This window comes from Monodelphis domestica, chromosome 1 (genome assembly GCF_027887165.1).
Source record: "Monodelphis domestica isolate mMonDom1 chromosome 1, mMonDom1.pri, whole genome shotgun sequence".
Taxonomy (NCBI): domain Eukaryota; kingdom Metazoa; phylum Chordata; class Mammalia; order Didelphimorphia; family Didelphidae; genus Monodelphis; species Monodelphis domestica.
In genome coordinates, this window is record NC_077227.1 from 21,589,623 (window position 1) to 21,616,127 (window position 26,505).

The 26,505-nt window shown below is 39.5% G+C and overlaps 1 protein-coding gene across 1 annotated transcript in view; it reads right to left on the reverse strand.

Moving 5' to 3' along the window:
• Positions 1-26,505, reverse strand: part of ANK3 (ankyrin 3) — a 754,092-nt gene that overhangs the window by 657,655 nt on the left and 69,932 nt on the right. The window contains exon 2 of the mRNA XM_056795799.1: positions 8,277-8,315. Within this exon, the coding sequence (XP_056651777.1) occupies positions 8,277-8,315 (39 nt within the window). The remainder of the gene's footprint in view (positions 1-8,276; positions 8,316-26,505) is intronic.

The window sequence follows — 26,505 nt, forward strand, 5'->3', positions numbered from 1 at the left end:
GGAAGCTGCCAGTCAGTCGACTAGGAAAAAGCACCAGTGAGAGATGCCATGTGCAGATGACGGATGATGGATGAAGAAAGCCTAGCTTACCACCTGGTACAGAATGAATCCGGGTGGGGAGGGCTCCAAAAGGGTTTCCGAACACTATTAAAGTATGACTTTAATAGCTGTATGGTCCTAGGGCAGGAGGACCCAAATGTTGGGCAAAAATACCAAGGGGGGCTTCACTTTTGAGAAACGATGCCAGGGGATCTACAATATAGAAACAGAGAGTCAGATATAACTGAAGTCAGGAAGAAACAGGATGGTAGAAGGGATTGAAATAGGTTCTATTGTGCCATCTATTCTATATGTTGGGGTATTTTCCACTTTCCATTGTGCAGTACTTTCCATATACTGCATAGTGGACAATAACATCTTCAACATCTTTATCTTCAAACAAAAGGCAATATATATGTCTTTCCCTAAAAGACAATGCCAAGTAACGAGCATTTAGTTAAGCTCTTACTCTGTGCCAGGCACTGTGCTAAGGGCTGGTAATACAAAGAAAGGGAGTGAGAAGCCAGTTCCTGCTCTCAAGGAGCCCCCAGTCTAATGGGGTAGACGAGGGAGACAAAATGTAAACCTCTACATACAAGCAAGCTATAGACAGGATGAATGGAGATAATCTAGAGGGTGAAGATGCTGGCATTGAGAAGGATGGGAAATGGTTCTTATAGAAGGTAGCATTTACTTGAATCCTGAAGTAAATCAGGAGAGCCAGGGGATGGAGAAGAGAAGGAGAGCACGCCAGGGATGGATATGGCCAGTTATACAAGAAGCTGGAGTCTTGAGTGTGAGGGGTGGAAAAGAGACCAGGATCACTGGGCATGAGTACCCAAGGCATGAAGAGAAGCAAGAAGGCTGGAGAAGTAGGAAGGGATCAAGTTTACAAAGCAAATGGAAGATTTCACATTTGGTCTTGGAGTTCATTGGGAGCCAGGGGAATTTATGGAATGGAGGGTGACACATCAGATGGGCTCTCTAGGGAGAGCAAGTCAAGAGCTGAGTGGAAGATAGACTGGAGTGAGAAGGATTTGGCCAGGAACGCCAATGGGTAGCCTACTGCAACAGTCCAAGTGGACTCCCGTGGATTATGGTCACAAAGGCCTCCTTTTGTCTCTCTTACTCATATGGCTAATACACACCAGTGAATCACTGACATTCTCTAATAGTTATATCCTCTAGAAGGTTAGAGATTCAGAGCTGGAAAGGAACTCAGGAATCGTTTAGTCCACCTCTTCTTTTCACAAATAAGGAAACTGAAATCCAAGGAGATGAAGTGACTTTTCTGTAATCTTCCCACAGGTAGAATTCATCATAGGATGCAGATGTGGCGCAATGACCTCAAAGGTCATTCACAGCTGGAGAGGACCTCAGTCGTCCAACCCCCTCATTTTACATATGGGGACACTGAGAACAAAGGAGAACAAGTGGCTTCTGGGATCATACAGACCTATCTGTAGGACATGGACTAGAGCTTGAAAGGTCATCCTGCATGATTTAGGCCAACCCCTCATTTAATCAGATGAGAAAACTTGAGCCCAGGGAAGTGAAGTAATGGGATCATATGACCACAGATTGGGGGATGGAAGTACTGATTCTAAGATGAAAGGCAAGGGCTTAAATACTTAAAGAGATTGTGCCCTTCATGGGTAAAGAGAGACTCTCCCTGACCAAATCATGGGATTCCAGGGGGATAGAGGCATGATTCCCAAGAAGGCTGCCCCTGCCTGGCTACAGAATGCAGGGATTTATCTTCTGAACACGGTTTCACAGTTATAATGTACACAGTATGAATCATGTATTTTTAGAAATGCAGAACCACAAATATTCAGTCTAGTAAGTACACCAAGCAACTGCATAAAAACACATCGGAAAAAGCCTTGTAAAAATGAATTTAACATTGTCGTCTGATGTCTCTGGCCCAAAAAGAACAAATGTTGAGGAAACAAAGAAAATATCGCCTCGAATTTCAGACAGGGAGCAGAAAGCTTCAGAAGACTTAAAAAAAAAAAGACAACTATTTTCGGAGAGTAAGGCTTAGCGAAATAAAAGGTTAGTGACTAGATGTTCTGAAAAAACAAGGGAGGTAAATGGAATGCACTTTTTAACGAGTTATAAGGGGCAACTAGATAGACAGAATGCCAGACTTGTAGTCAGGAGGACCTGGGTTCAAATCTGGCCTCAGATCCTAGGCAATTGTCCAGAACCCCAATTGTCCAGCCCTTGCCACTCTTGTTATTCTGATTTAGAACTGATACTAAGACAGACATGAAGGGTTTATTTTTTTTAAGACAAGAATAAAAGAATTATACTCAAGATGATTGTGTATCATCCATTTAGAAGTAAGCTACGACAATGAAGATTACAACCCATACAGCTCTTGTCTGTGTCCTTCCATGAAGTCTGTACCCAGGGACTATCCAATATGCTTGAAGCCTTCCTTGATTTCTCCTGACATAATCAGGATATAAATCAGTCATCTCTCAGCCTGGCCATTGGATCAGTCCAACTTGTCTTCCTATGATGATGATGATTATGGTCCTAATAACAGACAGGGGGCAGCTAGGTGGTACCATAGAGCATAGAGCACCAAGCCAGAAGTCAGGAAGACTTATCTTTCTAAGGTCAAATCTGGCCTCAGAAACTTCCTAGCTGTGTGACCCTGGGCAAGTCACTTAACCCTGTTTGCCTCAGTTTCCTCATCTGTAAAATGATCTGGAGAGGAAAATAGTAAGCCACCCCACTGTCCTTGCCAAGAAAACCCCAAATTGAGTCACAAAGAGAAAGACATGACTGAAATGAACAAGGGATAACCTTTGACTAAATATTTGTCTAGAGGCTTTGCTGCTCTTGAAAGTAGCACCCTGGGGTGCCCGACAACTCCCAAAATGTGTTCCCCCAAACAAGGTTACCCCAGTTGAAACTACAATGTGAGTCCACACCCACTCAAAAAACAGAGTTCATGAGCTCCCATCATTGTGTTTGCCATTAGTCAACCAGAATACATAATTATTCTAAACAAAAGCATTTAATGAAATAGTATAGTAAAAAAAAAAAGTAACAACACAACATTTCTCCACAAACCTGGGAACAAGAGCACAGCTGTTTGGGTTTTCAAAGCACAGACTTTTAGAATGGCTTGTATGTGATGATACCAGAGACTTACAGTATCGCTTACTGAATGCTAAGTGTAGTATTGCAATATGAGATTTCTATTCTAATTTCTAGTTAATTAGATATTAGTTTAGAGCAGTGGTTCTCAACCTTTCTAATGCCGTGGCCCCGCACTACAGTTCCTCATGTTGCAGTGATCCCAAACCAAAAAATTATTTTGGTGGCTACTTCAAAACTGTAATTTTGGGGGCAGCTGGGTAGCTCAGTGGATTGAGAGCCAGGCCTAGAGACGGGAGGTCCTAGGTTCAAATCTGACCTCAGCCACTTCCTAGCTGTGTGACCCTGGGCAAGTCACTTGACCCCCATTGCCTAGCCCTTACCACTCTTCTGCCAATACACAGTATTGACTCCAAGACGGAAGGTAAGGGTTTAAAAAACAAAACAAAACTGTAATTTTGCTAGTTATGATTCAGAATGTCAATACCTGCTATGCATTATGGATTCTCATTGGTACAAATTGAGATGTTGAGAACTGCTGCTTTAGGATAACAATTTTGAATTTTTAATTCACTTTTCTTTTTTTTTAATAACCTCTCTTTGAATAGCCCTTAATCTAGTTACTGTTTTTTTTTTTTTAATCCTTACCTTTTACCTTAGAATCAATACTATGTATTGGTTCCAAGGCAAAAGAGTGGTAAGGGCCAGGCAGTGGGGGTGAAGTGACTTGCCCAGGGTCACACAGCTAAGAAGTATCTGAGGTCATATTTGAACCCAGGACGTCCCAGCTCTGGGCCTGGCTCTCAATCCACTGAGCAACCCAGCTGCCCCCTTAATCTAGTTACTTTTCTGAGTCACACATATATATTCACACACAACTTGACACATTAAGGCTATAACTCCCACATACGATAATTAAATATAAGCAAATTTTCCATGTACCTTCATCTAAGGACATAGATTTTCCACATACATCCATCTTAGGAATTTTAAATTTCAAAATTATCTAAATATAAAAATTTCATCTCTTCCCTTCTCCAGATCTCAGTTTCTTCTTCTATAAAATGGGAGAGTTATATTCCATGTCCTCTGAGGTCCCTTCCAGTTTTAGATTTTTTTACCCTATTACCCAGTCTTAACAACCTAAACTCCATTTTTCTTTTTGGGCTTTATAAAAAGGAGGCTTAAAATGGGAATTTCATGACTTGCATTTACTCTGAAAATAATATTTTTCACACAATAGACATTGCCATGCATTCCTGTTCAGACTCAGGACCACCCAAGATCTCAGGTGATTTTGATGGCTTTTATGACCATATTCTTCACTTGATATCTTGTGCTATTCACTGTTACTGATGACTCACATTCCATGTTTGATAACTGTGATGATGCTGAGTAATTAGGATTTGGTCCCCCGGACTCTCTCCCAGCAATCCATCTTCATTCTCACATTATGTCCTTACAGTTTGTAAAGTTGTGAGTGTATCTCCAACTGCTCTCTCTGTTATAGGGAAGATGGCCGGTGGAGGCTGGGTGAGTGCCAGGCAGGAGCATTTTACATGTGGTCATACTTGGTACTTTTGTTCTTTTATTTCTTCTCCTTCAAATGATTATTAATAAATCTTATAAAATATACTACTTGAAGTTATTGGATATTCATTTAAATTTAACAATGCCAACACAGGAAGTCAGGTTCTCTTGAATAAATTGATATTTCAAACTAAAAAACAATATGAAGATGTCAAGTCTAATTTATAAATATCTATATTCAAACCTCGACTAGGCAAGCCCCTGGCATGGGAGATTAAAAAAGAGTAATAAAAAAGAACAAACCAATTTCCTAAAATACTACTATTTGCTTTCCATTCTGAAAATAAATAATTGGATGGGATCGTATAGATTGGGAGAAAATGAAGAGGATGGGAGAGGAAAGGAAGGGAAAGAAATGAATCAGCAGGCAAAGGGAAGAGCTAAAAGGTGAACGAGGAAGGGTGGGTTGAACACAAATGGATGAGTAGAATCTAACTGGGAGAGCAAGAAGTCATCGTACTCATAATAAAATAATTCATTTTTAATTACTATATTGAGATGTAACAGTCATAAAAGTTATGTAGTCTATTATCTATTTGACCATCAATCACATATTTAATACATTAAGGAGAAATCATACATGCTAAATATTTTTTACAATTTCAGACATTTCAATGTATTTTTAAAATTTTATTTGTTTGTTGCATAAATATACCCCATTGATTCCATCCTTCCCTCCCTTCCTCCCATTAGAGAAGACATCGTTTGACAAAAACATACATCTTGCTTATTTCTATTGATCGGTTTTTCTCTGGAGGTGAACATATACCAGACATTCTTAAAACATATTTCAGTTTCTATATATAATGTTCTCTTGGTTCTTCTCATTTCACTCTTCATGATTTCATGGAGATCTTGCCATGTTTTTGCAAAGTTACCCTGTTTATGATTTCTTATAGCACAGGAGTAGCTCATCACAATTATATGCCAAAACCTGTTTAGCTATTCCCCAACTGACAACCATCCATTCCATTTCCAGTTCTTTGCCATCACAAAGAAAGATGAAATAAATCTTTTAAAAGCCATGGGGGGGGGGGGGGTAGGGGGAGTACAGAGCTAGGTGTCTCAGTGGATTGAGAGCCAGGCCTTGAGACAGGAGGTCCTAGGTTCAAATCTGACCTCAGACACTTCCAAGCTGTGTGACTCTGGGCAAGTCATTTAACCCCCACTGACTAGCCCTTACTTTTCTTCTGCCTTAGAATAGATTCTAAGATAGAATATAAAGGTTTTTAAAAAGTCATAGTGGGATTTCCATAGAGAATGTAATGGGACTCTAAGTAATAATGAATGTGAAGTGTACAGAAAAACATTAGAAGATTTATATGAACAGATGCAAACTAAAGTGAGCAGAACCAGAAAAACAACACACATAATGACTACAAAAATGTAAATAAAAAGAGCAACTTCTTCTTCCCACAAAAGAACCTAGAAATTATTTGATTATATTATCAATCTTGAGTCTAAAGAAAAAAGGAGAAAATATACCTCTCTTCTTTATAGAGGTAAGGGATAAGAGGAATGGAACAATGTCTATACCATCAGATATAGTTGGTAGGTTGATTTATTTTGCTGTCTCCCTCTGTTTTTCTTTTTTTGTTGTTACAAGGGGTGATATATTTGGAAATAAAGATGATATATGATAGCCATTTTAAACTTAGAAAAACATTAACACTATCTATGAATTATTATATTTTTGTTTATTATGTTAAATATTTCCCAAATACATTTTGGTCTAGTCTGGCCACACTCCAGAGTTTTGTGGGTCACATGTGGTCCAAGGACCTTGTGTTTCACAGCACTTGATTAGATGATCTCAAAGGTCTTATCCAGCTCTTAAAAAGGGGCTAGTAGGGAGAACTCCCCGGTGAGAAAACCTTCTCTACCAATGTTTTAATTTACAGTCTTATTAAGTTGTTTAGAAGCACTCCAAATCTGAGTAGTAGCAGTAGTACTACTAGTTGTAGTAGTAGAGATAGTAATGGTAGTAGTTATAATAAGAAGTCATTATATAGTGCTTTAAGGTTTTAAAATATTATTACAAATATTATTTCATTTGATTCTCACAACAACCCTTGGAGGTAGGAGCTATTATTATCATCTTCACTTTATGGGTAAGAAAACTGAAGGCAAACAGATGTAAAGTGACTTGCCCAGGGTCCTGCAGCTAGGAAGTATCTGAAGCTGGATTTGGATTCAATTTTTCTTGACTCCTTATCCAAGGCTTCATCCACTGTACAACATACCTTCCCCTAAGTTTTTCTATGGTAAGTGTTGAAGTCGGCACTTTAACTCAGATCTTCCTGGCTATGAGGTTAGATCACCAGCCCCTTGGCCCCATGGGAAATCTTGAATTGCTACCAAAATAGTGAAAAACATGTATTGCCTTGAGATATCTTCTGCTTCCTACTGATTCACGAAGGAGTCATCATTAGAACAAATGTTCTAATGTCCTGTTAAATAAGTCCAGGAATTCCTAAACCATCACATTCTGCACAGCATCCATGACAAATGGTTACAGCTTCTGCTTGAAGACCTCTGGTCCCAGGGAGCTCACTACCTCCAGGGTTGCCCCTTCCACTTGTTGACAGCTTTCATTGTTAGGAAGAATTTCTTCAGATCAAATCTAAATTTGCCCATCTGCAATATCTACCTACTTCTTGGAGATTTGTGATGCATTTCCACATTATAAACATAAGTGAGAGAAGGGTTTGATGAATGATGCTTACTTGGCCCCATGGGAAATCTTGAATTGCTACCAAAATAGTGAAAAATACGTGTTGCCTTGAGATATCTTCTGCTTCCTACTGATTCACGAAGGAGTCATCATTAGAACAAATGTTCTAATGTCCTGTTAAATAAGTCCAGGAATTCCTAAACCATCACATTCTGCACAGCATCCATGACAAATGGTTACAGCTTCTGTTTGAAGACCTCTGGTCCCAGGGAGCTCACTACCTCCAGGGTTGCCCCTTCCACTTGTTGACAGCTTTCAAGAATTTCCTCAGATCAAATCTAAATTTGCCTATCTGCAATATCTACCTACTTCTTGGAGATTTGTGATACATTTCCACATTATAAACATAAGTGAGAGACGGTTTTGACAAATGATGCTTACAGGACTTTTTCTAGTTGTTGTTGCTATTGCTTTTAAGGTACTTTCAAAAAGAAACTAGCAAAATGAAAAGAACTGTTGATGCATAGTCAAGAGCTCTGAGTTCAAATCCTTTTCCTACCTATATAATCCTGACCAAGTCACTGAAGAAAGAAAAGGAAGAAACAAGCATTTAAGTGCCTACTAAGTGCCTGTACTAAATGTTTTCAAAACCCACATGCAAGGCAGGTGCTATTATTATCCCATAATTCATATGTCAAGTATGGATTAAATACTCCTCATATGACCTACTTCACAGGATTTTATGGGAGGAAGTAATTATTATTGTCGATTTGTGAACATTGTATATAACAGAGAAATGATGTGTCAAACTAAAAAAGAAGACCTGTCTCAAGTTTGAGAAAAATTTTATTTTTACCTTTCTAGAACTTCGTGGGTTATAGGATCCATGGTTACCCTGTGGGAAAAAGGAAACCAACAGTTAGCACAAACAAGAAATGTCACATCCCATTAATGAGCAATTTGTGAATCTAATCAAAATACGTTTCATTTGTGGAAGCATAACGCATATGTTCTTAGACCTACAGAGGAACGACGATGAGAGATATACAAAGTCAGCCAATGAAAAGGAGGTCGGATCAGAAAGGGGGCTTGCGATTGATGCTCCCTTAAATGCAGCAGAGTGATAGAATCCAAAATCAAAGGCAACCACAAAACTTAAAGATTGATAAATAAATGGGTGATAGAAAGCTGTAATGGTTGAAGATGAGAGTCAACTCAGCTCTTCTAAGGTCCAAAACTTCGGCCAAAAATGTCTAAAATTTCAAATATAAAGCTATGACAACTCAGTACAAAAATAAAATCATTTTTCCCTGAGTAGAAAAATGTAATCATATTATAAAGCACTTATTTTGACACTTATTACAAGATGACCCAGAGAATCACGGCTTTTCAGAGTTGAGAATTGCTTCTGTAACCATCTCATCTGATACAGAACTCCCAAAAGAAACCCCACTGGGATCCATCTGACAAGGGAGGGGATGTATTATCTGCTGTCTTTGCAGTTATGGGACTTGGGTTCAAATCCAACATCTAATCCTTGATACTTATATGACCTAACATAAGTCATTAGCTTCCTTGGGTCTCAGTTTTCCCAGATATAAAATGAAGGGATTGAAATACCTCTGAGAGACCTTCCAGTCCTAGACCTATAATTTTGTGGACATAAGTGATTATCCAGGCTTTTCTTAAAGCTTTTTGGTGAAGGAGAACATGTCACCTTCTCCATGTTTTCTTGAGTTTAATTCTTTCTAATATGGTTTACCAACAAGCAAAACAGAAAGGGCATGCTGCTGCTGCTAATGCCACTGCTCTTTTCCCATACACATACATGTTTATATGCACATATGGAAATATATGGATATATCTATGGATATATATGGAGAGAGATGTTTATATAAGGTATGTATATGGATGAATGTATATATGGAGATTAGAGAAAGAGGGAGAGAGAGAAACAGAGAGAGAAAGAGAGGGAGAGAGAGAGAGAAACAGAGAAAAAAAGAGAGAGAAACAGAGAAAGAAAGAGAGAGAGGGAGGGAGGGAGGGAGGGAAGAAGAGAGGGAGAGAGAGAAACAGAGAAAGAAAGAGAGAGGGGGGAAGAGAGGGGGAGAGAGAGAAACAGAGAGAGGGAGAGAGAGAAACAGAGAGAGAAAGAGAAGGAGAGAGAGAAACAGAGAGAGGGAGAGAGAGAAACAGAGAGAGAGAGGTAGAAAGAGAGAGAGAGAGAGAGAGAGAGAGAGAGAGAGAGAGAGAGAGAGAGAGAGAGAGAGAGAGAGAAAGAAAGAAAGAATTATTCCTATTCTCTAAATATACTATTTGGACCATATATATTCAATTTAATGGTCAGAGCAGAGTCAGAAGTCCCTAAAACAGAGTACACATTGACTTCACTAGGTAAATCTATAGGCTATTAGTACTTGCATCTAATTAAGCATTCAGAAATGTTTGTGCAATACAAACCATCGAGAGTGGTGTGGCAATTTTGAAATCACTCATGTCAAAAATCCCACAACTTAATATCTAACTGGACAAACCAGTTAGTCATTTGAAGCTGGCTAATGTGACAGGGAGGTTATTTATTTTAGAAAAAGCCACAAAAATAGCCTGGAATGGGAAGATCATTGGGTTTCAGCAGCGGTACAAAATTATCACTAGAAAAGAACCAAATTTATGTTAAAGTAAGAAATTGATTTCATGGCTTTAAAAAAAAGATAATGAATAGAAGTGTCTTATTGTGAATATTTCAGAACCCAAAGACTGAGTTTCCTGAACTACTCAAGATAAAAAATGGTTACATTTTTTGGTGTTTCTATCTTTAACAGTTCATTACACATTGCAGATATGTAATAAATACTACTTATTTGATCCCGCAGGTATGAGTGATCCTCCTCAAAAGTTATCTTGCATCTATTTCAAAGAGATCTTAAAAATATTTTTTCTCCAATGTCCAGCATTGGACAAGGCACATTATTGGATATGGGGATGAAAGTGGGGGAAGTGAGGAGTTACAAATGGCGGCCCATCTAATTAAGAAGATGGTGCAGCCCTGGGCAGTCATGAAGTTAGGAAGAGAAAAGAGTCTGAGGGTTTATATAACTAAATATGTGTGAAATGAGGGGGGAAAGGCAGGTTGAAGTCCGACGACAAGCAGCTTTTAATTGCCCAGATGACCTATCTTCTCAAGAAACCGCAATGAATGAATGAATAAATGGGAGTATCTTATTAAGTACTTACCATATACCAAGAAAAAGCAAGACAGTTCTTGACCTCAAGAAGTTTACTGCATGGAGGGCAGCTGGGTGGCTGAGTGGATTGAGAGTCAGGCCCAGAGATGGTAGGTCCTGGGTTCAAATCTGACCTCAAACACTTCCTAGCTGTGTGGCCCTGGACAAGTCACATGACCCCCATTGCCTAGCCATTACCGCTCTTCTGCCTTGGAACCAACATTTAGCAGCAGCAGGAGGAGGAGGAGGAAGAGGAGGAGGAGGAGGAAGAGAAGAAGGCAATTTTTCCCCATTCTTTCCAGGAATACACCATATATCAACTGAAAATCTGAAAGTATACCATTTATACCTTAACTCAAGTAACTGATTAAAGATGTTAAATAGGACAAGAGGGACAACACAGAGGGATCCAGCCTTGGCCCTTCTTCTCTTTTCCACGAATTAAAAAAGCCCGTGACAATGAACCCCAGAAGGACAAAGAGCACCCAACATCCTCACCAAGGAAGCCTGCGGGGGGGGGGGGGTGAGGAGGGACTCCACCATGCCTTGCTCAGGGACAGTCCAATAGGGACAAACAGAGCACTAATTGGGGTCATTGAAGTCTGTCTGTGCTCCTACCTTTGACAGCAAATGTTAACTGAAGAAACCAAACAGAACCTGACTCTGCCATTCCAGAGCATACGATGAAAAGCTACAAAAAACAAAAAAAAACAACAACAAAAAAAAACTCACGCAAACACTGGGAAAAAAGGAAATATTCTGGAGCAAGTATGCTCAAAACACAAACTCAGAAGAAGTCAAGTCCATGTCATCATTATACAGTCAAAAAAAGCTAAATAAACCTAAAAAACCCTAAATAGCCAATGGAAATTCGACACATGAAGAGAGAGAAAAAACTGAAAGCAAAAATTATTAAATTGGTAAATTACACCAGAAGCTTTTTTTTTTCAAAACCAAAAGAGACCAACCATTACCTGGTCTGATTTTAAAAAGGAAGAAGACCAAATTGCTAGGATCAAAAAAAAATTAAATCACATGAAATGTAGAAATAAAGGAAATCATTAGAAGCTATTTTGTTTAAAAAAAAAAAAACAGTAAGCAAACATTCATCAATTTCAATGAAACAGCTGAACAGTTATGAAATTGTCAAATACTCAGACTGACAAAAAAGCAGTCATATATTCCAGTTTTAATGCTCTTTTAGATAAGCATTACAAAGTACAGTGAAAGGAGAGCTGGAGTTTGAATCAGGTTAAGACATGGGTTCAAATCCTGCTCCTGACATTTAGCATCTATGTGACTATGATAAAGCTCTCTGAGCCTTATGTTCTTCATCTTTAAAGTGAAAATGATGATGATGGTGATAACAGTTATAGTATTTGCCTCCAAGACTTGTTTCTAGAGTCAGCGGCCATGATATGTATAAAGAGATTTGCAGACCTTAAGGTTCTATTGAAGTCTGTTCTTATCACTCTCAGATATATTTCTTCTGGGCCCAATGACTTGAACCTCTTCAGGATAGCCAATCAGGTGCTCTTTCATTATTTCCTTGTTTATCTTGGGTTTCTCCTCCCTGTTATGTTTCCAATCTAAAGGTCACTGGCTCAGCAGAGGATCTGGAAGGCAAGTCGTGGTTGCCATTGGCATCATCCCATTCTGCCAGAACAATGATCCTTCACCTTGTTTTCAATCCTCCTCTTTTCACCTAAGAACTAAGGAAATGAAAGCCTTGCCTTTTGGTTGTTCCTAGTGTTTTTCACCAGCCTTGGCTCATTTGGACCTTTAGCATGTCCAGCGCTGCCCCTTCAGGCTCACGACACTGTCTTGAACTCATCATACATTATCTGCCCTTGCAGCCATCAAATAAATGTGTCCTTTAAAAATATAAGTTGTATCATTTCTGTGAGCCTCCCCATGGGTCTTTCTGTACAAGTCTCTCTTTTCCTCCTCATTTTTTTAATCTTCTCTCCTTATATTTTTTATCTGCATAATTATCTGCAGATATTTTTTTTTCTGCAGAACCTCATTCTTGAGGCTTCCCAACCTAACTCTCATCCTTCTGCCTCTAAAACAATTAGGGGCAGGTAGTTGATGCAGTGGATAGAGCACTGGACTTGGAATCAGGAAGATTCATTGTTTTTCATTCAAACCTGGCCTCAGACACTAGCTGGATCAGTAACTTAACCACGTTTGCCTCAGTTCCTCATCTGTAAATGAGCTGGAGAAAGAAATGCCAAACCACTCTAGTATCCTTGCCAAGAAAACCACAATGGGGTCCTGAAGAGTCAGACAGGACTGAAACGTCTTAACAACAAAAAATTTGGGCTCGTGTCATCCAACTTCTCTTTTCTCTGATGTCTTTGAACTTTGGACTCTGAAATACTAGGGGTAGCTAGGTGATGAAGCGGAGAGAGTGCTGGACTTGAAATCAGAAAGACCTAAGTTCATATCCAGCCTCAGACTAACTATATGATCCCAAGCAAGTCACTTAGTCTCCCTCTCTCAGGCTCAGTTTGCTCAACTGTAGAATGGAAATAATAAAAATCACCTGCCTCACAGGGATGTGAGAAACAAATAAGAACATTTTAAATGCACTGCCAAGCGGAAGAGCTATATACATGTTGGGTCTACATCTAGGGTGCGGGTCTCACTATGCCCACATCTCCTTTCCTTCCAAACTGCTTGAATTATCTTTGCTTTTCTTATCCCTGATCACCACTTCCCTTGATTCACCCATAAAAAAATAAAAGATTTGAGTTCTAGAACTGAAATGGATCTCGGAGATTCCCCAGTCCATCACATTCTTTTACATATGAAGAAACTGAGGCCCAGAGAATTGCCCAAAGTCACAGAGGTCATGAGAGGGATCTGAAGCTAGATCCAGTACCATTTATGGCCAAAAGAATAAAAATAGAACCAAGAGTGAAATGAAGAAGAGGAGAAGGTTCTAAGAAAAGTTTCCTTAAAAGAGGACTGTGAACTCATTCATTAAATAACTTTGCCTCTTCTCAACTATTTCAATTTGACACATGTTACTTACAAGTCAGCTTTTTAGCAATAGTGTGAGTTCCCAGAATCACAGATTTTTAGGACTGAAAGGGACCTCAGAGGCCAAAAGGAATCCACTCTATGAGACAGGTGACAAATAATCACCTAGACTCTACCTGAAGACCTGAATAATGGGACACCCACCACCTCCCCCAAAAACATAAGTTTAGAAATTGGTAAAAATGAAGCCATTAAAGTGATACATAAATAATTATGCTTTGTAAATAATGGAAATGATGAATATTTCCAACAAATCTAATGATCTACTTATTTTAAATTTCTTTAAATTGTTTTTTGCCATTTGTTTATCCAATATTTATTGTTAAGAGATAAAGAGAAGACCTACCTGTACAAAACTATTTTAGGAGCTCTTTTTGTAGTGGCAAAGAATTGGAAACTGATAAGACAGGATGTCCGTCAATTTGGAAGTGGCTGAACAAGTTGTAATATATGGTTGTAATGGAATACTATTGCACCATAAAAAATGATGATAAGAATGAGCTCAGAAAAACTTGGAAAGACTGATAAGAACTGATGCAAAGTGAAGTGAGCAGAACCAGAACAGTATATATGGGAAATGGGAAGTATAGAAACAAGAATTGCATGAAAGCATTTGAATAACCTATATCCAATTATTTGCTACCTCAGGGAGGGTGGAGGGGGAGATGGGGATAGACTTTGAGTTACAAAATGTCAGAAATCAATTGTCAAAAATTATTTCTACATGTAATTGAAAAAATTCTTAAGAGCTAACTAGAAAGCATAGAGACTACATATAAGTATTTCTTTTAACTGAACTGCTATTGAACTGAAGAAAGTTTTTAGAAGGAAGAATACCTGGAAGAATGGAATTGCCAACATAGGCAATGGAAGTTCAGAAGGGGAGGAATTTGTACTTGGTTTGGGTGATTGCAGGAGGCTTCTTGGAGAGGCAAAACAATGGAAAAAGAACACTAGAGGAGAAGGGTTGGAATCCAATGGGATGTCCATAGCTTGGGAACCAACTGGACAAAGATCGATATAGGAATCAAATGGATTGTATTACAACATAAAAAAGTAGAAGAAGAAATAAGGGATTCTGAGAAACATAGAAAAACTCATATGAATTGAGGAAAATCAAAGAAAGCATTAAGAATAGAATAATCTAGGCAGTGTCTATAATCATGTAAATGAAGGCATTTCTCTAACACTAGAATTCTGATTGTATGCCACAGAAAATGAATGATGAGGCACTCTTCCTTTTTCTGGGTAGAGATGGCAAGCAAACTCCAGGAATAGAGGGCCCCTGAGCTATCAGCTACAGCTGCTGAATTAGTTTGTGTTGCCCACCTATCTTGTTTAACTTCATTATAAAAGAGTTCCCTGGTACATGGATGGTTTATTGGAAAGAGACAATGATGTAAAAACAAAAACAAATCAACAAGACTATTTTAGAGAGAAAAACAGGACTGCCTCTGGAAAGACTAGGATTTAGATATCACCTCTAACACATAGTGGGCAATCACAGCCCACTAATCACAGCCTCCCTAAACCTCAGTTTCCTCATTTATGAAATACTTGTAGTTCCACCCTCCCTTCATGACTTCTTGTGAAATGAATCATATGGGGAACATGAGATATAAAGATCAGCTATTAAGAAGTGGGACTTGCTCCATGAACATTTTAAATAATTTACATAATTGTATGATATCCTAGAGCTATAGAACTGGACCTCGCAGAAAAAGTTGAGGGGTAGTGTTGTAGATTTGGGAGCCATTCAAGTCAAGGTCATGGAAGCCAATAAGATTTCAGGGAGTCTGAGAAGAGCAGAGGCCCGAGGGATGCATCCTGGGAAACATTCACATTTAGAGAGCAGAAAAGGGAAGGGGAAGCTTGCAAAGCAGAGAGAAAAAGAGATAACTAGAGAGAAAAGAGTTGAAAAGGAGAAATTGAATGTGATGGCAGCCAAGGAAGGAGGTTTCCCAGAAAGTTTTTGATTAACTGTGGAATTCAATTAGATATGCAGTGTTGGATTCCAAAACCATAATGTGGAGCTAGCTACCCCCAAAGAACAGCTGAGCTCATCAATGCCAACTGAAACTACTGGAGAAAGCTATTTTTTTCCTTAATTTCTTTTTTCAGCTTAATTACTGGCTCAAAGTCCATGGAAGAAAGAGCTGGGTAATATATCAAGGTGATGTCTTCAACTGGACCTCATTAACCTTGACCATTAAAAGCATAACACAACCTACATTCTCATGCCCTGAATCTTTTTCTTATTTAGAAAAGTGGAATTGAGCTCAAACTTAATAACTTCTTATAGTAAGGTAGTTTGGGCATGAAATGGAATTGTGATATATGCTTCCAGATTTCCACCAATATGATTTTGTGTATCATACCAAATGACCAGGCAGCCTAGTGGGTGGAGCACTGGATCTGGAATCAGAGAGTATAGGATCGATTTCTAGTTCTCCCACTGAATGACTGAGTGATCTCAGGGAAAGTCATTTCAATTCTTTAAGGAAAGGAAACATGGAATTTCTTTATCTGTAAAATATGGATCAGGTGGCCGCTGAGGTACCTTCCAACTTTCAATCAGTATGGATCCAGCTACATTTCTGCTCTTCAGCTATCATCCTTCCTGGGCTCTCTGGCCAGGGAAGCTGGCTAGTCCACTCTCAGTAACTTCCAGAACCACTTCTCTGGAAACAAATCATCTTCGGTTCACTACACCAAGAGCACTGGCAAGCCTGGCTTTCTGAATTGTTCCTGGCACATCTGACACCTCCCCCACACAAGCTGCACCTCAAAATCCGTCTTTGGCTTTGAGGATTCTCGAAGAAATTCTGGCTGGTTCCAGTTATTTATACAAGAGTGATTTGTCTGACCTCTTCTGCTCAGAAAAGGTGAGTTATGGCCCCGTGGCCCCTCTCTTAGCATCTCCAATACTGTGCATCCAAAGAAGGGGCTCTCCTGACATGACCCAAGAGAATACCAGGCTGTGACAGCAAGTTATTGGACAGCTCCCAGAAAGCACCACCACCAAGGGAGATCAGAGAGCCAGCCGCACATCTTCTGACAGGTTTAGAGATGCAAGCAATAACTTAATCTGACTCACCGAACTAAGTCTACCCACATATAGGTCTGGCATATATACACACACACATGCACGCATGTACACATATGTGTATATGTAACTACATACACATACATGCGTGTGTGCGTGTATATTTGATTCATATAATCAACTAAAAAGTAAGATCAAACTGAAAACTAGATACAGTTTAAAAATGTAAATATCAGCAATCAAATCCTTTCAGTGTAGAAATGCAAAATAGATCCTTAATTTATTCAGGAACTAAAGAATTATTATTATTTTATAAAAGTTTATCTCACACTCAGAAACACAAACACATGAATGGGTTTTCCTTTTAGTAAACTCTAAGGAATTTGGAGCTCATATTTTCACATGTGCTTTTTGTTTCTTATTTGGTTCTGGATAAGATGGGCCAGGAGAGTGGAAATAAACCAATCAGCATGCTCTTAGAAAACACCTACTATGTGTCAGGCTCCAGAAATATCAAAATCAAAACCAGCAAGTCCCTGCCTTCCAAGAACTTGCTATCTACTGGGAGAGGCAATCAGAACACATACAGATGCATATATAAACACACATGATATAAACATTTAAATGTGCATATACACATACATGGACTTGGGTCTGTGTATATCCTTATAATATGATTCCTATAAATGAACAGAAAATAGTTCTCTAATAAATGCACGTCTTTTTCAGGTGGAAGATGACAGCATCTGTGAGGAAGGTCAAGTCTACTAAGGCCTCCTTGGGAAGCGGCTTGGTAAAGGATTCTAAGAGAATGGGGGGCAGGGAGCATGCCAGCCTAGGGTCCAGCTGGGGCAGTCTGGGGGTTGGAACTGTGACATCTAGATTCAAATCCCAGTTGTGATCGGATTAGCTAGGTGACTACAAGGAAATCACTTCATCAAATGGACCCTCAGTTGTCTCATGTGTAAAATGGGCATGACATTCACACTTTCACAAGTTAATTCACTTTGTCATTGAAAGAAAAGTGTTATGTGAACATTGAAGCATTATTTAAACTGTTTTGTGTGTTATTTGGGAGGAAGGGGAAGAGAATAAGCATTTATAGAGCACCACAATGGGCCAAGCACTTTACAAATATTATCTCATTTGGTCTTCATAACGATGCTTTGAAGGAGGACATTTATTATTCTCTTCTTACAGGCAAAGAAACTGAAGCAAATGGACTTGCCCAAGGTCATTTAACTAGTATATATTGGAGGCTGAATTTGAATTCAGGTCTGGCTCTCCACCCCACTGCACCATTTGGTAGCACCTCTTTGTGGCATTAATACAAATTCATCTTAATTTAACTGCCAATCCGATTAGTCATATTGTATTACTATTTCACCAGAGAGTCTTTATAAAAGAATCAAGGCAAGCTGTGGCATATAGGGAACAAAACATTTCCAAAAGGCAAAGCTTTTTGTTATATACTAAAAGCTGCCATCCTGCTTCTAATATTTCTAAAATTCTGGACATACAACACTGTTTGTTATGACGTGTCCCAGACTCCTCTCCACCTCAGGGATTTGCCATTTCAATGGCTTATTCTCTTTTCCTTTTTTAATGCTTTAATGAGCAATGAGTCATCTAGCCATTTCCCTTCCTTATTTCTAACTTCAATACCTAAGGCAAAAAACCCAAATTATTTTTCTCCCTTCCCTCTCCTCCTCACACACTCACTCATCCAAAAACACTCCCTATGCAGACAGTCACACAGGAGAAAACGGCAGTGAAAACTGGCCAAGAGTTGACCCAGAGCCTCACAATACACTTGTTTGGGTACCTGCCAGAAATCTAAAGGGCTGATGAAACCCAAAGGTACAGCTTGGAACAGTGATTCAGCTCAACTGGTGGATTCATGATTCATTCATTCAGCAAGCTTTGGGTCAAGCACCTACTGTGTGCTAGGCATTGTGCAGGGGGAGGGTGATACAAAGATGAAAAACAAGACAATAACCAATAAACATTTTTAAGCACTGTGCTAAGTGCTAGGGCTACAAAGAGGCAAAAGACAGTCCCTGCCTTCAAGGAGCTTACATTCAACAGAGAGGAAAACTATACATACACAGATAAATACAAAATACACCCAAATTAAATGCATTCATTTCAGTGGGTAGAAGGCACTCCCAAATGAGGTGACCAGGAAGGACTTCTTTGTAGAAGGTGGTACTTTGGGAAGCTGGGGGCTCTGAGAGACAGAGGTGAGATGGGATGCCGTTCTTGGCACGGGCTCCAGCCTGGGAAAAGTCTCCAAGGTAGAAGATGGAATGTCCTACATGAGGACCCTCTAATAAGCCAGGCTGGCTGGGATGTAGACAGCAGGAAGAGGAAGAATTAGAAATAAGCCGAAGATGTAAACCAGAGCTAAACTAGGAAGAGCTTTAGATGCCAAACAGTACATTTGCTAGAAAGGTTTTGTTTCTATTTAATTTATATGACTAGTGAAGTGCCAGATACCACATTTAAAATATTGATTCAATATTAAGATACTAAAGCATCAATTTATGTCTTGCTTTCATTATTGTATCAATAAACTGATGAGGTCTCAGATTCCCTTTAATCTCAAGAGCCTTGATATTGAAAATACATAATGTTGGGCAGTTGCCATGGTAACCACCATACAGCTACACATTCTCCATGGCAACCAGGCCTTGGTGGAATACTAATGAATACCCAGGGCAACAGGAAAGTTTAAGAGGTGATGCCTAAAGACCCAAGATTTCCTGCAGCATTTGTAAGAAATGTTCTGTGGAATAAATAAGTTCTACATTATAAAACATGTTGGCTAGAAAATCAAAATGTCAATGAGAAGTATGTTGTGGAGATACGAAGGTCCAGAAGATCCCCTAGCCATCCATTGTGACAAATGAAGGCATTCAGAGCATACTTTTTAAAAAAAATTCTTACTTTCCATGAGTACCAATACTGTGTATTGGTTCCAAAGTAGAAGAGTGGTAAGGGCTGGGCAAACAGGGTTAAGTGACTTGTCCAGGGTCATATAGCTAGGAAATGTCTGACAGAGCATACTTTTTAAATCCAGGATTTCTCTCATGGATTTGCTCATGTTCTGATCAAAGAGGCGGGGATTTGGCTGCTAAACTTGGAGTCACAAAGACCTGAGTTTGAATCCAGCCTCGGGTACTTTCTAACTGTGTTATTCTGGGTATAACTATCCTGGAACTTGTCTAGAAGAGAGGAGGTTGACACCAGGTCTTCCAAGTTTCCTTCCAGGTCTATAGAATCTACTATTCTATTATATCTTGAAACAAACTTCTTAGATAATCGTCTTTGCTTAGTAGAATAAGAACCCTTTTGTCTTTGGATCCATATTACCCAATAGCAAGTAGCAAACAGGATGCACAAAGCCATGTTAATGTATTAGCCCTTATGGGTGATGTACTTACATTCTCTTTGCTTTCTGGGCATAGGGCCTGAGCTCAAAGAAATATGGGAACAATGAGAACTTCATATGGCAAGAAGCAGTATGGAACGGTGGTCAGAGAGCTGGCCTCGGGGCTGGAAAGACTTGGGGTCAAGATCCATCTCTGACATATGTGGGTTATATTACCCAGAGCAAAGCATTTATCACTGAGTGCTCCAGGCAACTAGAGAAGGCCCAGAACTTCAGAGAAAGTACTGACCAAGAAGTGGGGCCCAGGGCAAGTGACTTAAAGACTCAGAGATCTAGATAATCCTAAGACCAGATATTGCAGAGTGGGGTTCAACAGCTTTGGGGAAGGAATTACCTCCTCCCCAGGAAGTCCCTAATCTGATGAAATCATAACTCCAGTTCATATATGTGTATATATACATATATGTATACACATATACAAAGTTATATATGTATACCTATGTATATAATGTATGAAAAAAGAGAGAGGGGGAGGAGGGGGGAGGAAGGAAGGAAGGAAGGAAGGAAGGAAGGAAGGAAGGAAGGAAGGAAGGAAGGAAGGAAGGAAGGAAGGAAGGAAGGAAGGAAGAAAGAAAGAAAGAAAGAAAGAAAGAAAGAAAGAAAGAAAGAAAGAAAGAAAGAAAGAAAGAAAGAAAGAAAGAAAGAAAGAAAGAAAGAAAGAAAGAAAGAAAGAAAGAAAGAAAGAAAGAAAGAAAGAAAGAAAGAAAGAAAGAAAGAAAGAAAGAAAGAAAGAAAGAAAGAAAGAAAGAAAGAAAGAAAGAAAGAAAGAAAGAAAGAAAGAAAGAAAGAAAGAAAGAAAGAAAGAAAGAAAGGAAGGAAGGAAGAAAGAAAGGAAGAAAGGAAGAAAGAGAGAGAGAGAAAGAGAGAGGGGGGAGGGAGGAAGGGAGGACGGAAGGAAGGAAGGAAGGAAGGAAGGAAGGAAGCAAGGAAGCAAGGAAGCAAGGAAGCAAGGAAGCAAGGAAGGAGTTACAGGTGACATCTTTGTTGTAAGTCTGGAGAACTGGATAGATAGTGTTCATAAGAATATGGAAGTTCAGAATGGGGAGAGGGTTTGGAGCAAAAGATAACAAGTTCTGTTTTGGGCATGATGACTATTGTTGGAGGTGAGAGTGGGAAAGCTAGGTGGTCCAGGGGATTGAGAGCCAAGCTTAAAGACAGGAAGTCGTGGACTCAAATCTAGCCTCAGACACTTCCTACCTGTATGATCCTGGGCAAGTCACTTAACCCCCACTGCCTAGCCCTTACCCTCTTCTGCCTAAAATGAAAGATAAGAGTTTAAAAGAAATGATGACTGTGAGACATCAAGTTTGACATACCCAGTGGTAGGAGGATTACCTCCCAAATCATATTGGCCATGACCTCCATCAGCAGAGGGATTTTGAGATGGATTATCTATCCAAATAGATGGAAACATAAAGCTTTGAAATGTTGCACTCTGAATACAGAAATAAAAATAATTACCAACATCAAACTACAGTTATGTCTTTCCCCTACATTATCTTGTATCCATTTCACTTTGATTTAACTCACATATTATTAGTTTCATGAAGTCACTAAGTTGTCCAGGTAACTCAAGGTCAATATGTTTAGAGTTTAATGTAAAAGCAATGAAAAATACCAATGTTCCTAAAGGCATGCAAAGTATGGAGTCCCAATTCTACACATCTTCCAACAACTAAAAATGGCAAGGAAATAATATACTTTAAATAGCTGTGTTCGCAATTCCAAGATAGGATTTAGGGCTCTTTATAAAAAATTCTAATGATGTCTATCTTCTTTTCTCCTCTTTCCAACTCCAACTCTATAGTTAAACTCTTTTTTTTTAAATGTAAAAGATCTAGAGATGGGAGGTCATGGGTTCAAATTTGACCACAGACATTTCCTAGCTGTGTAACCCTGGTCAGGTCATTTACCTCTATTGCCTAGCCCTTGCCACTCTTCTGCCTTGTATCCAATACACAGCATAGATTCTAAAATGGAAGGTAAGGACTGCTTTTTTTCATGTAAAGGATAAGAAATTAAATTAAGTCTGTGTTTTCTTTTGATTTTGCAAGCACCAATATTTCAATCCAATTTCAAGCAAATATGAAGCTGTGTTTCTTCTGATACCATGGAGACAGTTTGAATCTAGTTCACTGGTAGCTTTCTGGGTTTTTCTGAGTTGGAAATAAGTTTTTGTTTTCTTCCTGTAGTTTATTTTCTCACTTCACCAGCTGTGAAGTTTCTAACTTTTGTCCATTTCTGGAGTACAATGAACACTTATAGAATATTTTTAAATGACTTCTTAAGTTTTTCGCTCCTTTTTATCTGAAATATTTGAAGGTACTCCTGGGTTCCAGTAACTTCTGATAATCTACAGCAATGGTCTCCAAACTTCTTTTTTTATCATGTACGCACATCAGTAAAAAATTTGTTTTCGACACATCTCCCCAATATTCAATTCTCATAAGATATATATCAACGATTGTGCACATCTGTGGTGTCGTACTGAAAGAAGAAGCACTAAATCACACACGAGGACATTCCAGGCAGTATCCTGATTTAACATAATCTATATTTTACTGTATTTTCATTTATTTTGTTAAATGTTTCCCAGGCTGCTTGTCTGATACCTCTCTGAAGTACATTATAATAGACAAAAATAAACATTTTAAAAGGCTAAGCTACAGAGGAAATGATAATGGATCCTCGGATCAAAAGGAAATTGTGTTTACTGGGAGGTGAGTGACTGTTAGCAAGCTTTAGGAAAATCACTTTTGCAGTGTAGTGGTGGGAATCGGGGACGGGGAGGGTATAGAGAGGAGTGTCCCATAAGCATATTCCACAATTCATAGTCCTATAGCATCACTGAGAGAATATTGGTTTCAGTATAAAAGGCAAGGACACTATTGAGGACTATTACAATAGTCCAAGAGGTGATGAGGACCTGAATGAGGATCATAGCCAAGTAGAGAAAAGCATTTGGAGGTGAGACATATTGCAAAGGTAGAAATAGCAAGATTTGGCAGTTGATTAGAACTGCAGGGTAAGGATCACACATGGCCCCCTGGTTGCAAACCTGATGACTGAAGGAATGGTGATCACATTAGGGCAATCACCGGAAAAGCAATAGAGAAATTTGCAAAACGTGGAGGTGAGCTAATATGAAGAGATCTGTGATCTGCTGACTGCTTATCTTAACAGCAACCTGTATCCCACTTACAATGGGGAGAGTAGAGGAGGGACTCTTCCTTGGCTTGCACAAGGCAAAGCCTGCCTTCTCAGGAGACCCTCCTAAATTGCTGAGAGCACATCTGGGAGGGCAGATTTCCCAGGAGTAGATACTACTCTAGATGTAGCCATGGACACTCCTCTAGATGCCTGAGTAGGAGATAGGCATCTACTAAGATGACCAATTAAAAAGGAAACAAAGGAAAGAACAGACTCCATCTTGCTGTGCCTCAACTTAGAAGTTTGGTTTTAAGACCAATTAGGAATCACCACTGCATGGAACATGCAAAGCTAAATGCGACATGGAGAGCATCTTGCCTAGCCTCAATCAATACATGTTGAACCTCTGAATTACTGGTTTACTCACTTCCATAAATCCTGACAAAGGAGAGTTACTTCAAGAAAGAAAAACTTTTACATGTTAGTCAACCAATCAATAAACATTTATTAAGAAGCTGGAGGTTGGGAAATTGTACAGGGCATTGTACAGTAGATCTATGGGCCCTAAATACTTATTAGTTGTGTGACCCTGGGCAAATTAATTAAGCCTGTTTTCCTCAGTTTACTCATCTGTAAAATGAGCAGGATAAGAAAATAGCAAACCATTTCAGTATCATTGCCAAGAAAACTCCAAATGGAGTCACAAAGTTGGGCATGACTGAAAAATAACTAAAACAAGGGAGGAGAGGAAGGGCATGTACATAAAGAGTGTCCACATTTGTGCATAGATATCTGAGGACATTAGGAAAATCATGCCATCCCATAATTCACATTCCTATACTATCACTGGAAGAATATCGGCTTTGGTATAAAAGAGATGGGCTTTTAAGACAACAAACAATTTAGGATAACTGAGAGTGCCCAGCAATTTCCCAAAAGCAATCCAGCAAAGAGCTAAACATCCATTATCAGACAGTCTTCTGAGATGCAGAGAGCATGCTCACTCACCGCCAGTGTCCTCCCCAAACACTTTGGAGGGGAGAGGCACAGTCAGCCATGGATCAGGTCAAAGCCAGTGACTGGGGGGAGCTGGAAGATTCTTCCATTTCCCTCTGAAGAGATGGAATGCCTGAGAAGAGATGTGAATATGATTCTTCATCTCTTCAGGATCCTTCAGGCATTTGAAATTGTTTACTATAGTTGTGTTTCTGGGAAAAAAAATATTTCCTCCTCAGTCAACCATTGTCCATTTCCTAAGATTAGATAACGGAAGAGGTAATATGTTTTATGGATGAATTGAGATTGTGCTCATTAAATACTAAGTAAAAAAAAATATCAGTAAGAAAAAGGGACGGGGACAGCTGGGTAGCTAAGTGGATTGAGAGCCAGACCTAGAGACAGGAGGTCCTAGGTTCAAATCTGTCCTCAGACACTTCCCAGCTGTGTGACCCTGGGCAAGTCACTTGACCCCCATTGCCTAGCCCTTACCACTCTTCTGCCTTGGAGCCAATACACAGTATTGACTTCAAGACAGAAGGTAAGGGTTTAAAAAAAATTGAAGAAAAAGGGACCCTGCTAAATGGTCAGGTTGAAAGAAACAAAGCAAAGAATTGACTCCATCTCATTGCGCCTCAACTTACAGAAAAGACCCTTGGGTTTTAATTCAATTAACAGTAAAATTTATTTCAAAGCTAAACACAATGTAGAGGGTCATCTTGCACCTGTTCCATCACTCTGAATTCCTGGTCTACTTGCCTTTATGATTCCTGACAAAGGAGAACTACTTTCAAAAAAGAGAAAGCTTTTATATGTCAGTCAACCCATCTATAAACATTTATTAAGTGCCTACTATGTGTCAGGCACTGTGCTAACCCCTCATATTTGGCTGCTCTGAAGCTGTCCCACTTTCAAGACCCATCAGCTTAAAACCATACCTAGCAGAAAAAGAAAGACCGCACTCATTGGGCAGCTTTTTTGTGTCAAGTGTTAAAAGGTTTCTAATGGCTTTTGTGTCATTCATAATTGCCCTGGAACACAGGGATTAATCTGATAAAGCCTTGGAAGTCCTGTGCAAGAATATTTACAGCTCCAATTCACAGATTGGGTGTAGTGGACTGAGGAGTTCCTGGGTTGACTTCCAGGCTAAGGAGTGGTCCCAGGCTTTAAGTGATGTACAGCGAGAGGAATAAGTTCAGAAGCAAGCAGTGGCAGGGTGGTTCAGATCAGAGGAGCAGAGCAGAGCGAGATGCCTAGCTTCTATCCTAGTCTGCAGCCTACAGAGAAATAACCAGGGCAGGTAATCTGGTCCAAAAAAGAAGGTCTAGTCCTGTCACTCAGAATCAATAGAGCATCCTGCTGAATCCAGCAGGAATCTATTACTCAGACCCAAAAGCAGAACCCAGATGGGGGAAGAGAGTGGAGAGAGAACAAGGAGGTGGAAAGCAATTACACTTTGCCCCAGAACAGTCCACTTTGGGAGAACTAGAAGTTCTTAGGTCCCCAAAATGAGCTATTGGAATAACACAACATTTAACATATCAAGAAAGCAACAGGGGTGGGAGGTGGGTAGCTGGGTGGCTCAGTGCATGGAGAGCCAGGTCTAGAGATGGGAGGCCCTAGGTTCAAATCTGGTCTCAGACACTTCCCAGCTGTGTGACCCTGGGCAAGTCACTTGACCCCCATTGCCTAGCCCTTACCTCTCTTCTGCCTTGGAGCCAATACACAGTATTGATTCCAAGATGGAAGGTGAGGGTTAAAAAAAAAAAGAAAGCAACAGGATCATTCCAGAACTTCCCTGCAGAAGCAAGTAGAAATTCTCCAACTGACAAATGACCAAAGGTCATGAATAAGGGGTCTTCAGATGAAGAAATCAAAGATACCAAATATCATATTAGAAAAATCACTTTTGATTAGAGAAATATAAATTTAAGGTATCCGAGGTATCACCTTTCACCTATCAGATTGGCCAATATGACAATAAAGTTGATAAATGATGGAGAGGATGTGGCAAAATTGGGACACTAATACATTGCTGGTGGAATTGTGAACTGAGCCAACCATTCTGGAGGGTAATTTGGAACTATGCCCAATAAAACAATGCATATCCTTTGATCCAGAAAAGCCACTACTAGGTTTGTATCCCAAAGATATAAGAAAGGGGGGA